Below are 13,799 nucleotides of genomic sequence, written 5' to 3' on the forward strand. Positions count from 1 at the left end.
GCATGCGCGTTTTACCCATATTCTATCGCTATATTTCATTTTCTTATCGTTGCCCAACATTAAACTGGTGTTACTGTGAACAGTATGATATGGCCCAGCACTAGTCCAAAGTCACAAAAATGTTGTTGTTGTTGTTTTAAAATCAGATTTGAATGTTACAGCTCTGCTTCCATTCATTCACAAAGAAATCATCCTGGACAATGACGCCAAGTTGGCGAGTTAATTCAAGACAGATTACAGTTTGAAGCAGATGGTGATTTAAAAAGACAAATCAGAAACATCCACATTGGACAGACTTAAAAAAAATCCTGTGCAGCACAATAAAGCGTGGAAGACATTTGTTGCCTCTGTATTTATATTGCTGCTGAATGATGGTGATATTGTTTATATGCAGTGGAGGCTTATTACAACCCTTAAAACTAATGCTCGCCATTGTATGTTTGAATGGTCGGCTGTGTCTTTTCCTGGACTGTTTAAGGCTGTTCTTGTGTTCCATTGAAATGATTGATTTGCATTTATCTGTCATGTATGGGAAGTTACTGTTGTCAGTACAGAGGGCCCTGTCTGTCTTGAAACTCGTGCTGATTTTGGTGAAAGAGTCAGGTTGTTTTTGTACCTTTTTTATCACCTGTCCATCAGGTGTGTTGGTTAAATAAATGTATGTACTGTGTTTAGTACCTATGAGCAGTAAGGCTGAGGCATACAGGCTTCACCAGGGGTGAAAATGATTTAGTGAAAATCAGTGAAACCGTTTGATTTTGTTATTACAGGAATGTGAACCTGCAGCAGTTTGCATAGCTGCTGTTGTCTGATTTCCATACATTCAAACTGACTTTGTAATTTCACTTTAAGCAAAACAACGTGGAAAACAGCTTTCACGTACCCGTCTTCTTTAATCCTTTCTTTCGAGTGGTGTTATTGCTGTCTTACAGTGAGAACATTGGACACGGCTCACTTGTTACCATGTGGAAATGCTTAGAAAAAGGTAATCGCAAAACACAAGTATGTGGTCAGGAAAATGAGGCGGCACATTTACTTGATATTGGCATATGCAGGCTGCTGCTCTTTTCAGCGATACAGCTATTCGTTTGGCTCTGATTTAGCTGTTTGACATGTTTAGTCACATCTAATTTAGATCTTAAAGAAAAGAGCGGATGCTCTCAGGGAAGCAAAAAATTACAGTGTGCAGCAGGAGTGCTGTGTAACTCTACTCAGATCAGGTCCCTGTACAACATACAAGAACTAAATCCCTGGATCCAGATGGACTGGTTTGATTTTTAAATGTTTTTCCCCTGATCATCGCGATGTCTCTGAAGTTTCAGTTTCATTTAATGTGTGTTTTTAAAGGCCGAGGTGAAACATCTCATTCTGCTCCATCTTGTAATTGTAAAGAATCCTTTTCAAAATTCCTGGATTGACTCCAAAGTTTAGCCAAGTCACACCTCGAATTTCATGTAAATTCATCATTAAAGTGAGTCAGCTGAGAAATCCACAAACAGGTAAACTGAGCCGATCACATGACCCGTGGAAGAAACAAGTCCAGCTGCCTCTGAGCAGCCGTCCAGCCTGCTTTGTGGCTGTCACAGCGTCTTACTCACAGATATCCTTCATTTATTTACAGCTAAGCACTACTTTACTGTAAACTAAACACTGTAACAATAATGTTAGCTAAGCACCAGCCTGGAGACCTGCTGTCAGCTGAATCTGTGATACTGGACCAAAATTACAATCTCAGATTTGCAAAGGTTTATTTATAGCTGGTACTGAAACACACAGCTCTTATTGTTGTGATTAAAATACTCTTTAAGAAAAGAATCTAAGGACACAAAAACACTGATTCTTAAATACACACAGATGTGTACACGACACAAATATGTCCTTTTTAAATTGGTGGCACATAAGTGGGATCTTGTACAGAGACCTGAAACATTTAATCCAAAATAATCGTTCTCTCTTAATGGGTTTATACAACGGCCTATTAAGAGCTGAACAAACACACAGGCTGGGATCTGGTTCCGTTCGGGCATTTCTGCCATTTCATGAATCCACCAGTGCTTGTATGACTGCTCATACATGTATATACACCAGACTTGTTAGCAAAAGCCATGTTGGTGCCCTGTAGCTACAAATCTAATGTAGTGAGAACTAGGGCTGCACGATTAATCGTTAGAAAATCGCGATCTCGATTCATACTTATGTGCGATCTCATTTCCAAATGACAACAATTTAAAAAAAAAAAAAAAAAAAAAGAAGAAAAAAAAAGACGACGATTGTACCTCATTTTGATCCGGGATGTACTCTGCATGAAAATAAGCGCTCACTATTCCTGCTCAACAAATGACAAGGGCGGAGCCTTATACCACGTGATACAGAAGCTGTGCCGTGTGATGCTAAAATTAGCAGGGAAAAACAACGGAGAGCACGTCAGGGATGACGAGAAAGTGACAGGAGAAAATCCGTCCCGGTCAACCACCCAAACATCAATAACGGGAACCTTATACAGCGCTTCCCTATACCCGTCGAACTCCTGCAGGCACAAAGAAATTACGGAGGCCATCACTTATCACCTGACCAAAGATATGGCCCCATCAACACGGTGCAAAACGAGGGATTTAGGAAAATGATCAACACCCTAGACAAACGCTACACAGTGCTGTCCTGCAACTATTTTTCTATTGTTGCACTACCTGCTCTATACACGCAGCGTCGAGCAACGGTGGAGACGGAATTTCAAGCAGTACAACAACAAAACGTGAGACATTTGTTGTTTTTATGTTTATTTATTGTTTTTATGTTCAGTCTCAACTGTTACGAAGTTGATGTGCAATTAATAAATGCAATAAATATTTATACTGGAAAAGAGAATCGTGAGAGAATCTTGATCTCAATTCAAAGCCAAAAAATCGTGATTCTCATTTTATGCAAAATCGTGCAGCCCTAGTGAGAACGATGAAATGCTAACGGTCTGTTTCTACGCTGTTGATTCTGAGTAATACCCTAGAAGAATAGTAAGTGTTTGTTGCATTCTGGGCCATAATGAAAAGTCATTTTTTGGAGTGTCACAAGACGAGCTGTTGCACAACAGTCTTTGTCCACAGTCACACCCAGTGTAGACAAGCTTTCCCAGGAAAAGCATTCCTCAAACTGAGCTGTCAGCAGTGCGCTGCCATTCTAGATTTACCCTCCCTGGCTTCCACTCAGCTCATTGGCAGAAATGAAACGGTTCACTTGGCGGCACGATACTCTGGTTTTACGACACAGACACTGGGCAGGTCGTACTGGACTGTTTTAGTGATGAGTAAAACTTTTTCCATCTTAGCCCCGATTCAGATACCTCATCCTCAGGCGTCTGCCAGTGCTGAATATTGATTTGATACCAGAGTTAAATGAATCAGCTGGGTTCATCAATGTTCGGAAGAGACTGGGAATAAATCCTTATGTATAAGGCAAATGAAATGCGACAGACAGTGGGACAAAATACATTAGAAACAAAAAGCTTATTCAGGTTATTTCTTTGGGTTGTTTCAGCTCAGTGTGAGAATGCAGAGTTTATGCAGCGAGGTGACCTGATGGGCTTGCGTTTCAACTTCAGCTTTAAAATTTTGTTCAGACTTCATTGTAAAAACTTATCAGCTGGGACTCTCATGACACCACCAAAAATGGAGGAGCTCTCTGAAACTATTGAGTGTGGCTGGAGAAAATGTTAAGTTCATGCAAGTAACTCCTGTCACTCCACGTACACTCTTTGGCTATCACTAAAAAACTTCGTAGGTTCCGATTTAATCCACAGGCAGCAATTTGCCGCTCACCGCCCGGGTGGGGAATACACATCTTTCCCTGGTGACCTGTGGTTGCCAGATGACCGCTAACCTGTCTCTAGTCCCGTGTGCCTAGTGTTTCAGCTCTCTTGCTAGCAACGCTGCTGCTGATGTATGTTTAGTAAATGGATCAGCAATAGATCGTCTCATTGACACGGATCAGCTGCTCCGGCTTTCAGAGCCAGGATGGGAGCGATATCCGATCCAGTTATCAGGTTGCCGCTGCCCAATGAAAAACCCGACAGTCTGATGTGGGTCATTTAGAAGTAAATGTGTTCTGCATACGTTTTAATCACAGCTGTCTCTTCTGCCTTTCTCCTGCGCTCAAACCACCAAGTCTGTCCAGGCTTTGCTTTGAATTCTGTCAAGCCTTTAGTCGTCGCTGCACCCACTGTTTTTCATGCCACTCTTCTGAGCTGGCACCAGCTCCCTGTGCCAGAGGTAACTGACGGGACCTCTGGCACATGTTTAAAGGTTATTCTTGTAGATGTTTCTCTAAAGCACGACTGACCGAAGCTGTGCCGCTCACTGCTGACATTTTTCTGGCGTGTAGCAGAAAGTGGTGAATGCACGAAGCAGTCTGGGCAAAAATGTAAGCATTTGCAGAAGCTTGTCATGTTCAGTTGTTTCATTGACAAATGACTTGGCCTGCAGCTAAGTGGAGGTTCACGTTCTGCCCTTGCCTCCATCCAAAGCAATCAAAATGTAATAAAAAAACAAAGCTGACAAAGCCTTGTATCCATGTAGCCCAGATGAGTAATGAGACTTTAGAATGAAAGGCCACAAAGCCAAGTGCTCCAAGTGCATTATTAACACATTGTTAAGCACATTACTGGACACTTTGGTGCTGCGATATCATGGAGGATATCTCGGGGCACAGCAGTACCATATAGTCTCCTTTCGTGAAAGCACAGATTTAAAAACAAAAAACGTCCAGGTATCGTATGTGCAGGAGGATGTCCGTGTTTTTTTTTTTTTTTTTTAAATAGATCACAGGATATAGATTTCCTTCAAAGCTGCATGACAGAAGAAGAAATAAAAAAGGGGTTTATCTCAGGTGACAGTGAAAGGACGGCGAGGGAACAGTGCTGAGTCACATGGTCACATCAAGCAGAGATGAAAGTCCCCCAAGCTTAACTCCCAGCTGAGTTTTGAAAAACTGGTCGGCATCATAAGAGGATTTAATGGGAAATGTGATAACGGTAAATCTGGATTGGATTATTGTTAAGATTAGTACACCCATTGAGAGGCAAATGAGTAGAAAACGCTCTGTTGAGGTACAAGGCCCAAAAGTATTTGGACAGTTTGCCTTTATATTTTTGCCCGTGAGCACAGCGATTCTAAATCCCATCAGTTAAAATGAGATTGAAGTGCAGACTTTCAGCTTGAATTCCTGGAGTTTAATGAAAGAATTGCATAAATTGTTTAGGGATCCCCTGTAGTTTGTGGTTAACACGTGAAAGAGCCCCAGTTTGAAACTGGGAGGAGGCATACATCTCTGGGAGGGCATCAGTAAAAATCTGGGGAATCAAACATGCAGATCCATCTGCTGTGGTAACCTCTTTCAATTAAGGGAGCAGCTGTGAAAAGCTATTAACTGTTTAGGAATTACAGCCCCAACTTTCAAGGATCAAAAGGAGTTCAGATCATTTTAAATAGAGTGGCAGTTTTAATACTTGGATGAAAAACTGTTGTGTGCTTCCTCCCTTTAGAAGCTCTTCCTTCAGTGTTGTCTTCAGTAACTGAAAAGCTGCTCTGTTGGGTTGAGGTCAGGTGACTGAATCTGAGCACAGACCTGCTCCACTGGCAGCCATACATGTTCCTCCCATAAGATTGTGTCCCTCATGTTTTACATGTGGCGTGCTTGATATACCTGATTGTAGCTTTGGCATGCTGTGGAAATAATAACTGCACAGAGGAGCCTTTAATTCAGTGGTGCTACACAGAGCATCGCAGCTAAAACGAGAGCTGTCTGTTTGCAGACCAACTGTTTGTTTAGTTTGGAGAAATCTTATAATTGTATGAATCTGACAGCAGCTGTCGACTGTCTCTACAAGTGATGTTTGCAGCATGCAGAACTGAGTTTCAGCTGCTAATCATGATTTATTATTTATTATCAATACAAAAAATATGCTGTGTCATAGATTAAACTGGGAGTATTTAAAGTAATTAGTTAACTGGTTTTCCCCGTCCAGTATGTGTGTATGTGAAGGACAACGTGAGAGCATTTTAGGGACAAAGGTCAAAAAGTTGAGCGTCCGTGTTTAATGTGAAACAGATATTGTGTGTTTGTAACAATCTTCTGATTCAACTCATTACTAGTTACTGTGTGATGTGGCTGTTTGCCTGTCATGTCATTACAGTGTTTGCCTGAGGAGTTGCCTGTTAGTTTTATTGCAGGCAAAATATAGAGATGGAGAAATCAAGCTGTACACTCACTCACCGACAGTCCCTATAAATAATTATCAGTATAAGCTGGAAAGAGAGCAGTCATCTGTCACCTTTGCAGATGGTGCGTAGGCTGTATCTAAACCACCATGACATCACCTGGTAGTTTGTCAAGTCCTCTTTTGAGGTCCTAACTTCTGCGTTTTAGCCATCATATTCATGGCTCAGTCACAGCGAAGTAAAGCTTCCCTGCATTTATTATCTAGTTTATTTTTAAAAGGAAGCATAACTAACAAAGTGAGCATCATTTTATAACATCAGTGAGCTCACAGTAGAGGCATTGCTGGAGATCAGTGACATGTCGGATTTTCACATACACTTTGTGCAGTGAGAGGATTTACTCCCTGCTGCCTGTTAGGAGCACACTGCTCTTACTTCAGTGATGTTAGTAAATTAGAAATGAGGTTCAGGAAGACTGTTTCTCTTTCCCTATATTTGTACCTCTGCCTCTTTAGTTGCATGTACACGAATGCTGAAGGGGCCTGCAGAAATGTTAGCGGGCCTCTAGCAGCTGCTGAACCACAGTGGAACCGACTGGGTCGGATCATTTGTTGTTAAAACTTATCATTTCTACCTTCGTATGGGTGACAGTTAGGGCTGCCACAAACGATTATTTTGATAGTCGACCAGTCACCGATTAATTTTGCGATTAGTCGACTAATCAGATCATCATCCATTGGAAGTAAAACGTACAGCTTATTGCACCAGCAGCACCTGCTCTTATATAACTATCATTAGCTTACAGCTTTAAGTGTTTAAGGTATGTGCTAACTAAAAATAAAGACAAGATGGTAGTTTATTAAATTTTAATGAAATTTGCAGATTGTTTCGGTGAAGTTTAATAAACTCCTTGCTATCTAAAATATAACAGGACACCGGAGTATATTCTCGAGCATCTCACACTTCTGATAATCAGCTGTCTGCTTGACATTTATTCAGCTGTGTAAAAACGTTAATCTCAGCCAAACCGATTTACTCAGGAACAAATAAAATACTGAAAAAAAAGCCAAACAATAACATTTTTAAGTTATCTAAGTGCCTTATATATCATGTTTAACCTGAGTAGCGAACGAGGGCGGTGGGTTTGAAGCCAGGAGTCCGGTGTTCTCACGGCTCTAGTGAGCCTTGCCCCGGCTAGCTATCAAGCTAGTGAGTAACAGACGTCTCCGAAAACGTCGGAGCGCTTTTGAAAATATGTGGTGTCTTGATAAACTGAGCAGATATTTGAGGTTTACACAGCTACATTCTCGCCTGAAAACATATTAAACGTTTATTTTGTGACCCAGAAAGAATAATAAGAGTAATATTAAAACTAACTAGCTGCTGCCATTGTTGGAAACTGAGCTGGGCTGCGCTATGAATTCTGGGACACAGCTTCTTCTTCTTCTTCTTCTTCTTCTTCTTGCATCCTTGTACATGCAATGCTGCCATCTTCTGTTTCAGTCCGTTATTACACTCTTAAATCCTACTACTTATTCCTGCGTCTTTTGTGATCTTACAAAGCTTCAAACGACGCGTCGACTATTAAATCAGTCGTTGACGATTTTGATAGTCGACTAATCGTGGCAGCCCTAGTTGACAGCACTGATGTGTCGGAGTGGACACAGCCGACTTTCTGTAAACAGGAGCTGAAACTGAGCTTTGATTTTTACATTCACATATGAAACTCTGCTGTACAGTTCACTAGACGCCAGCTTACAAAGGTCCTCTTTGGTGTGGAAACCTTTTAAATGTTTAAACAAACAGGGCAGCTGTTCATTTTAACTTGCGTTTAATAGTGAAAGTTAATTCCCCCCCCCCCAGTACTGCTCACCGTCTTTTATCAGGATTAGTCTTTTTTAGTATAGATGACAAACGAGGAAATGAACAGGTTTTGTAAAATAACACAACAGACTCACTGCGAGCTGGGTGAACTCACAGCATTGAGTTCACTCTGCTCATAAACTTCGTCAAAGGCCCATAAACTCGTAGGTTGTAATAAATAACAGGCATTTTTTCTGTTTCACTGTCACTGCGATGATACCAACATCAGATAAGTCACTATTTGTTCTTATTTAGGCACATGTATTGAGATTTCCCCTGTGGTCTTTGTGGATCACATCAACAGCAGTTCTTTGTCTTTATTAATCAAACGATTTCTTGAGACACCTAAAAGGGCTGTATCGAAGCAATCGTGCTGTCTTGTCTCTCTCTTTTTTTTTTTTTTTTTTTTTTTTAATGTATTTTTGTGGGTTTTTTCTTGTTCCTTGGAAGCTTCAGCCTCACTCCTGTGGCTGTTTCCAGGGTAACCACATCCCCCTTCGAAATTTACCATGTCTGACATTGGATACTGTCCGTCTCCATGGCAACAAAGGCCCAGTTAAATATAAGATTTTGTGTCAAGTAAAGAGAAGTAAAGATGCAAATTTGAATTTCCTTGTGAATTTCTGCTCGTTTCAAAGCTTGAAGGCAGTGAGAGTGGCCTGTAGGCTTTACGCTCCGTGTTCGGTTGCTGATAAAGGTTTTTTTAAAGACTTTGTCAGGAAGATCTTAAACCAGGCGAGATGTTGGTTGCCTAGAGCATGTCCGTGTTTTTCTATCGATCCATGTGGATAGAAGAGGCAGGCTTCATGTCGCTCCTGTCCTGCTCCTCTAATGGCTTTAGTGCTTAATCTCTGCCCAGCTCTACCCACCTGTCACTTTCTATCACACATGACTGCCTTTTCATTATGTTCCCCATGTCTGACACATTGAGACACAGCACCTGAGGACACAGGCAGCAGGTTTTCGCTCTGCTCTCTCAGACTTCTCTGTAGGCATTCGCTGAATGACAAGTTTTGAAATGTAAGACATGTTTTTGTTTGCCACAGAGCGCACATTCACGTGCACTTTGTTGGTCAGCAGAAAGAGAACCTTCCCCGCAGTCCATCATGTATTCATTTCTAAATGATCGTTTCAGCTTGATTTTGATTACTTCAGAATTGTGCAGATCTCAGCTTTGGGTTAATTGTTACAGATGCAGCACCCTCACACGAGGTCTGCCAAGCTTTTTACAACTGTAACGATTTCCCATTAGCACTTCTAATTAGAGGATTCATTAATGTGGTGTGTGACCAATCATAGTGAATAGAGGCAAGATTGAGCAGGCGGATGAAAAGATGCTCTGTAATGACACAAGACTTTGAAATTGTGTGTTTCCATGGGACAGATGTAGACTGACAGAGGCAGGCTGTGGGTCTCTGTCAGCTGCTGTGATTCACCCTGTGAAGATCTGATATCCAGAGTCTGGGACCTGCCACAGAGAGGGCTCTGTCACCATGAGACTGAAGTTTAGACCAGGGTTAGTTAAGGTTAGTTTAACCTAAAGAGAGCTGCGTGTAAATAACTGCTGGGTCGCCTCCACAGTTATATGAGAGAGCGATAAAGTCACCGATTGCTCCAGCTCGCTGCTGCTACACGTGGTTATACACCCTACTGAATTATGGGAAGTACATGGCTTGGAGTCCTGAATAAACTGCCATGATGTGTTTGAAATGATCTTAGATTAGATTACTAGTTTGTGCATTTTAGGTTAAAGAAAGTGAAAAAGTTACTTAGACACCACAAGGTTAAACAAACCATCAAGAGAAAAAAGCAGTTTGGACGGCATGGGAAAGTTCTGAATGTCAACAGGAGAATGAGCTCGATGGAAACATTTTTTACGTTTAATGTTCTTTGCTAAAAATGTGTTTTTGGCACCAGCACAGTCCTCTCGGTGCAGTTTGATTTGTTTCCAGTCTTTCAGTTACAGCTAAGTTTCTAAAAACACACATTTTGCAGCTTCTTAGCAGTAGAGCAACTTAGAGCAGTTTCCCAGTCAGCTTGTGTCTCCCAGCTCAGAGGGATCAATGGCAGGGCCGGCTCCATAGTCCAGTTCTCCTGTCCCCGTCCCTCATGCTCCCCTCTGTCAGTTTAGCTGCACATTTAATCACTGTGCTGCTCAATATAAGAAAAGAATTTAACTGCACGTGTGTTTCACTACACGAGGAAAAAATGCTGCTCGATTCAATGAAAGAAATCTGTCGGCACAACTCTGAGCTTAAACTGTAAAAAGATCTGTAGATTTACAGGAACCCTTCTCAGTGCTCATTTTTCACTGTCCTGGAATTATAAAGCAGAAAGGTTTCGGTAATTCACCAAAAATACCCTGGTTTTTTTTATTTACATTCATGGATTTTACTGTGGACACGCTATTAAAAACAAACCAAAACATAAATTTCTATTGGGGGGGTGGACAACTTCTGTCATTTGTTTTTCTGTCATTGTAGTGTGAAAGACTGTGGGGACGTCCTCATCAGCAGGACGAGCAGTAAAACCTAAACTGAGAATACAGTTAGAAGACCAAAATCTGTGTCCTCCTTCACGTGTTGCAGAGATGTCCTGTGGGCCTCTTTGCCTCTTGGCCTTATGTTTAAAACCTGCAATTTATAGCATAGGCCCTAGTTGGGTTTTTATAAAAAAAAATTATACTACTCATATAAGTATGTGATAAATACAGCACAACGAGCAATATGAGAGTATTTAAACACTAAAACACACGTGGAGGTGAAGAGCAGCCTGATTTGTGCACATTTTAATATTTACAGTTGAATTGGTGATGATATTTTTTCAGATTTCTATAAATAAAAGTGGGCTGCACTGCTGCCTCGTCCCGTGACGAGAACATGCTCTGTTTGATTGGTGTTAGAGGATGATATCTCTGCTGTGGTGAGTGTAGAAGCAGGAGGTGTGAAGCACACAGAGTGTCCACGTCCTAAAAAGAGAAGGCAGCGTTTTTAAATCATTCAAAACTTATATTGACGTAAAAGAAATGAGATTCAAATTTGAAGCAATGAATTACCAAGGAGAGCAGGAGAAACGGCATCCTGCTGGGAGCCGTGCCGTCTGCAGCCTCCCACTGACAGTCGAGAGCTCTGTGTCGCTGTGGATGCAGAGAGCAGCAGGACTGGACTGTCTGCACTCAGCCAGGGTACAGCTCAGGTCAGCTTCAGTCTTTCTGAGTCATAAAATCTTTTACTTGGTATTCATCTCACAGAGCCTCTTATCTAGATTTTATTTTTAACTTCACACCAAAATGAACTGATGGCGGCAGGATGTGTAACTTCTACACTCTTTTCTTATGAGAGGACAGAAGACGCTGGATCCCAGTTCAAATGTGCGTCTACTCAGACCACTATCGCTAGAAGAACCCAGCATGGCAAATCTAAATATGGCCCAGTTCAGCAGATTAACTGGTGTTGGCACATATCATACCCCTAAGGTGCTTCATCTGAAGACCAGCGTGATAAAACCAACCTGAGCTGGAAAAAGAAGCCGATGCTAAACATCTGCACTTTCTCTGCTGGCCGCTCGAGGCTGGTTCCAAGACGAGTCGAGCTGCATAGTACAGCATGAAAAACCATGTTTACTGATTCACTGGTGTGTGTGCTTACTTAGTGGCCCATGAAGTTTATGGGTACAGCTCAGTTACCCAAAAATGTGTTCAAAATACAGAGCACAAAACTGGTGAGTGACATCACACTGCGAGTAAAAGATAACGAGGGAAAAAACATGCACGCTGCATGGTTTGCTGTTTCCATAAACTGCGTAACATGTCGGCGGCATGTGCTCAGTCCTGCCAGTGTGGCAGTGCTGCTCTGCATTCCTCAGCAACATCCCTCACAGCATACGGCTGCCACATGTTCCTTCAGCCGTCCTTGTCTGGAGTAGTTCCTCTTTGCAGACCTCAAATCTGATCCAGCAGACCACAGTGTAACAGATGAAATGGGATGCAGCAGCCTGTGTCCTGCCTCTGTGGGACCTAAATGTGATTACTGTAATAACCACCTGCGCTGTTGGATGTTTAATGGGATTATGTGAGTTTGTCTCATTAAAGCAGATTAAAACACAGGGGACTGACTCTTACATGTGTGTCGGTCTATTAAGCGGTCATATCCACTTACTGGTCATTAAGCAGCGAGAGTTTGGTGTTTCCACTTCATCGGTTTCCGCGCTCGTCTCCGCTGGTGTCCGTTATGTGCTAACGATTAAATCGAGCTCGGCAGCCTGCCGGCGTTTGTCCAGTGTCACACCAAGACTGCGTTTCTGCCGTCATTGTTGCTCATCTTTTCCTCATCGCCTCTCCTTGTCCTACAGTTGTCCGTTCCTGGCGCAGCAGTTGACTCCAGTCATCCCGGTCATAGGAGGTGTGCTGTTTCTGTTTGTGCTGGGGACGCTCCTGAGAACGAGCTTCAGTGACCCCGGAGTGCTGCCCAGGGCCAGCCCAGACGAGGCCGCCGACCTGGAGAGGCAAATAGGTAAACCCCCAAAACACTGGGATCAAAACCTGTTACTGAACTGAAGTTTGCATTTTTGTGCTACAATAAAGGGAGACCTATATTGGTCACATCACACTGTTTAGTTATTATTTGATTAGATTATAGGTACATGAGCACGTGGCTCATGAGCATTCTGTGTGTGTTTAGTGTTTGTTTTCGGGAATCCAGCTCGACTGACTGTAACAGCACTTTACATCCAGGATGAGATGAGTTCTTGGCGCTACTTTAACCAAATGGGCTTTGATGTAACGCTTATTCATAAATTATCTTTTGATAAGTTCCAAATCTAATTTGTCATATGAAAGATAAGACTGTTGATGCATTAGGAGATACTTGATATGAGGTAAGTGAATTACTGGCAGCAGAGCACAAGCATGAGTCAAAAAACAGCCAAGATTATTTTGAGATGTGGACCTGTTAATGAAATTTGTTGCTGTGTCACTGAGTGTTTTTTTTTTTTTTCCCTGCTGTTTGATTCTATTTTGTCACCAAAGCAAACTGCAAAATCAGCTGATATGTAGAAAAGAAAAACCGCGTGCGTAATGTCGTATCGGTGCACAGATACTGAGGCGATGCATGTACGGGTGCATTACTACAAGCTAGTGCTAGGAGGCTGCTGGCAATGTTGAGAAACGTGGACAGCAGTTAAAGATGAAGGCCCACTTCGCTGTGAGCACGCCTAAAAGTGCTGCTTCTCCCATCTGAGAGACTTGGTGGCAGTAGCAAACGTTTGATTACACATCAAAGGTGATGGCAAGCTCTGAAGTCACTGAAATGAATTCTTTTTATTTAAATTAGAGCTGCTGAAGTTGTGCTTTGTAGCTTGATCCAAGCAAAATGTAAAGGGAGGCAACTGACCTGATCAGAAGTGAATTGGACAAAGATTGATGGAAGTCACTAAACTCTTCCAACGATGGGAGTGTAGTCTGCTTCCTGAGGCTTCATTCAGAGAAGGAAAGGAAACAATCAAGGGTCCTCCAGACTGGAATTTGCACTGGAAACTGTATCCATTTTAGTTACTGACTCACTGATCTGTAAATGTGTCCAGCTGCTCTGTAGCTAAATGGATTACCACCACTTAACTGATGGTTTAACTTTGCAAAGCCTATTTTTAAAGCCTTCTTTAAAGTTCTGCTGTTTTTCTTTTCTTTTTTTGTTTTGTATTTGGAATGCAAAGCTCCCGTTTCCCAGCCATGGG

At 42.0% G+C, this 13,799-nt stretch overlaps 1 protein-coding gene across 1 annotated transcript in view; it reads left to right on the forward strand.

Annotated features, from left to right (window-relative positions):
• LOC102204305 (probable palmitoyltransferase ZDHHC14) overlaps positions 1–12,624 on the forward strand; it is a 19,290-nt gene extending 6,666 nt beyond the window's left edge. Inside the window, exon 3 of the mRNA XM_005739038.2 lies at positions 12,420–12,624. Coding sequence (XP_005739095.1) covers positions 12,420–12,624 — 205 coding nt within the window. The remainder of the gene's footprint in view (positions 1–12,419) is intronic.
• The last annotated feature ends 1,175 nt before the right edge of the window (positions 12,625–13,799 follow it).

Source organism: Pundamilia nyererei, unplaced genomic scaffold (assembly GCF_000239375.1).
Source record: "Pundamilia nyererei isolate P.nyererei 1_Seehausen unplaced genomic scaffold, PunNye1.0 scaffold00088, whole genome shotgun sequence".
Classification (NCBI taxonomy): Eukaryota; Metazoa; Chordata; class Actinopteri; order Cichliformes; family Cichlidae; genus Pundamilia; species Pundamilia nyererei.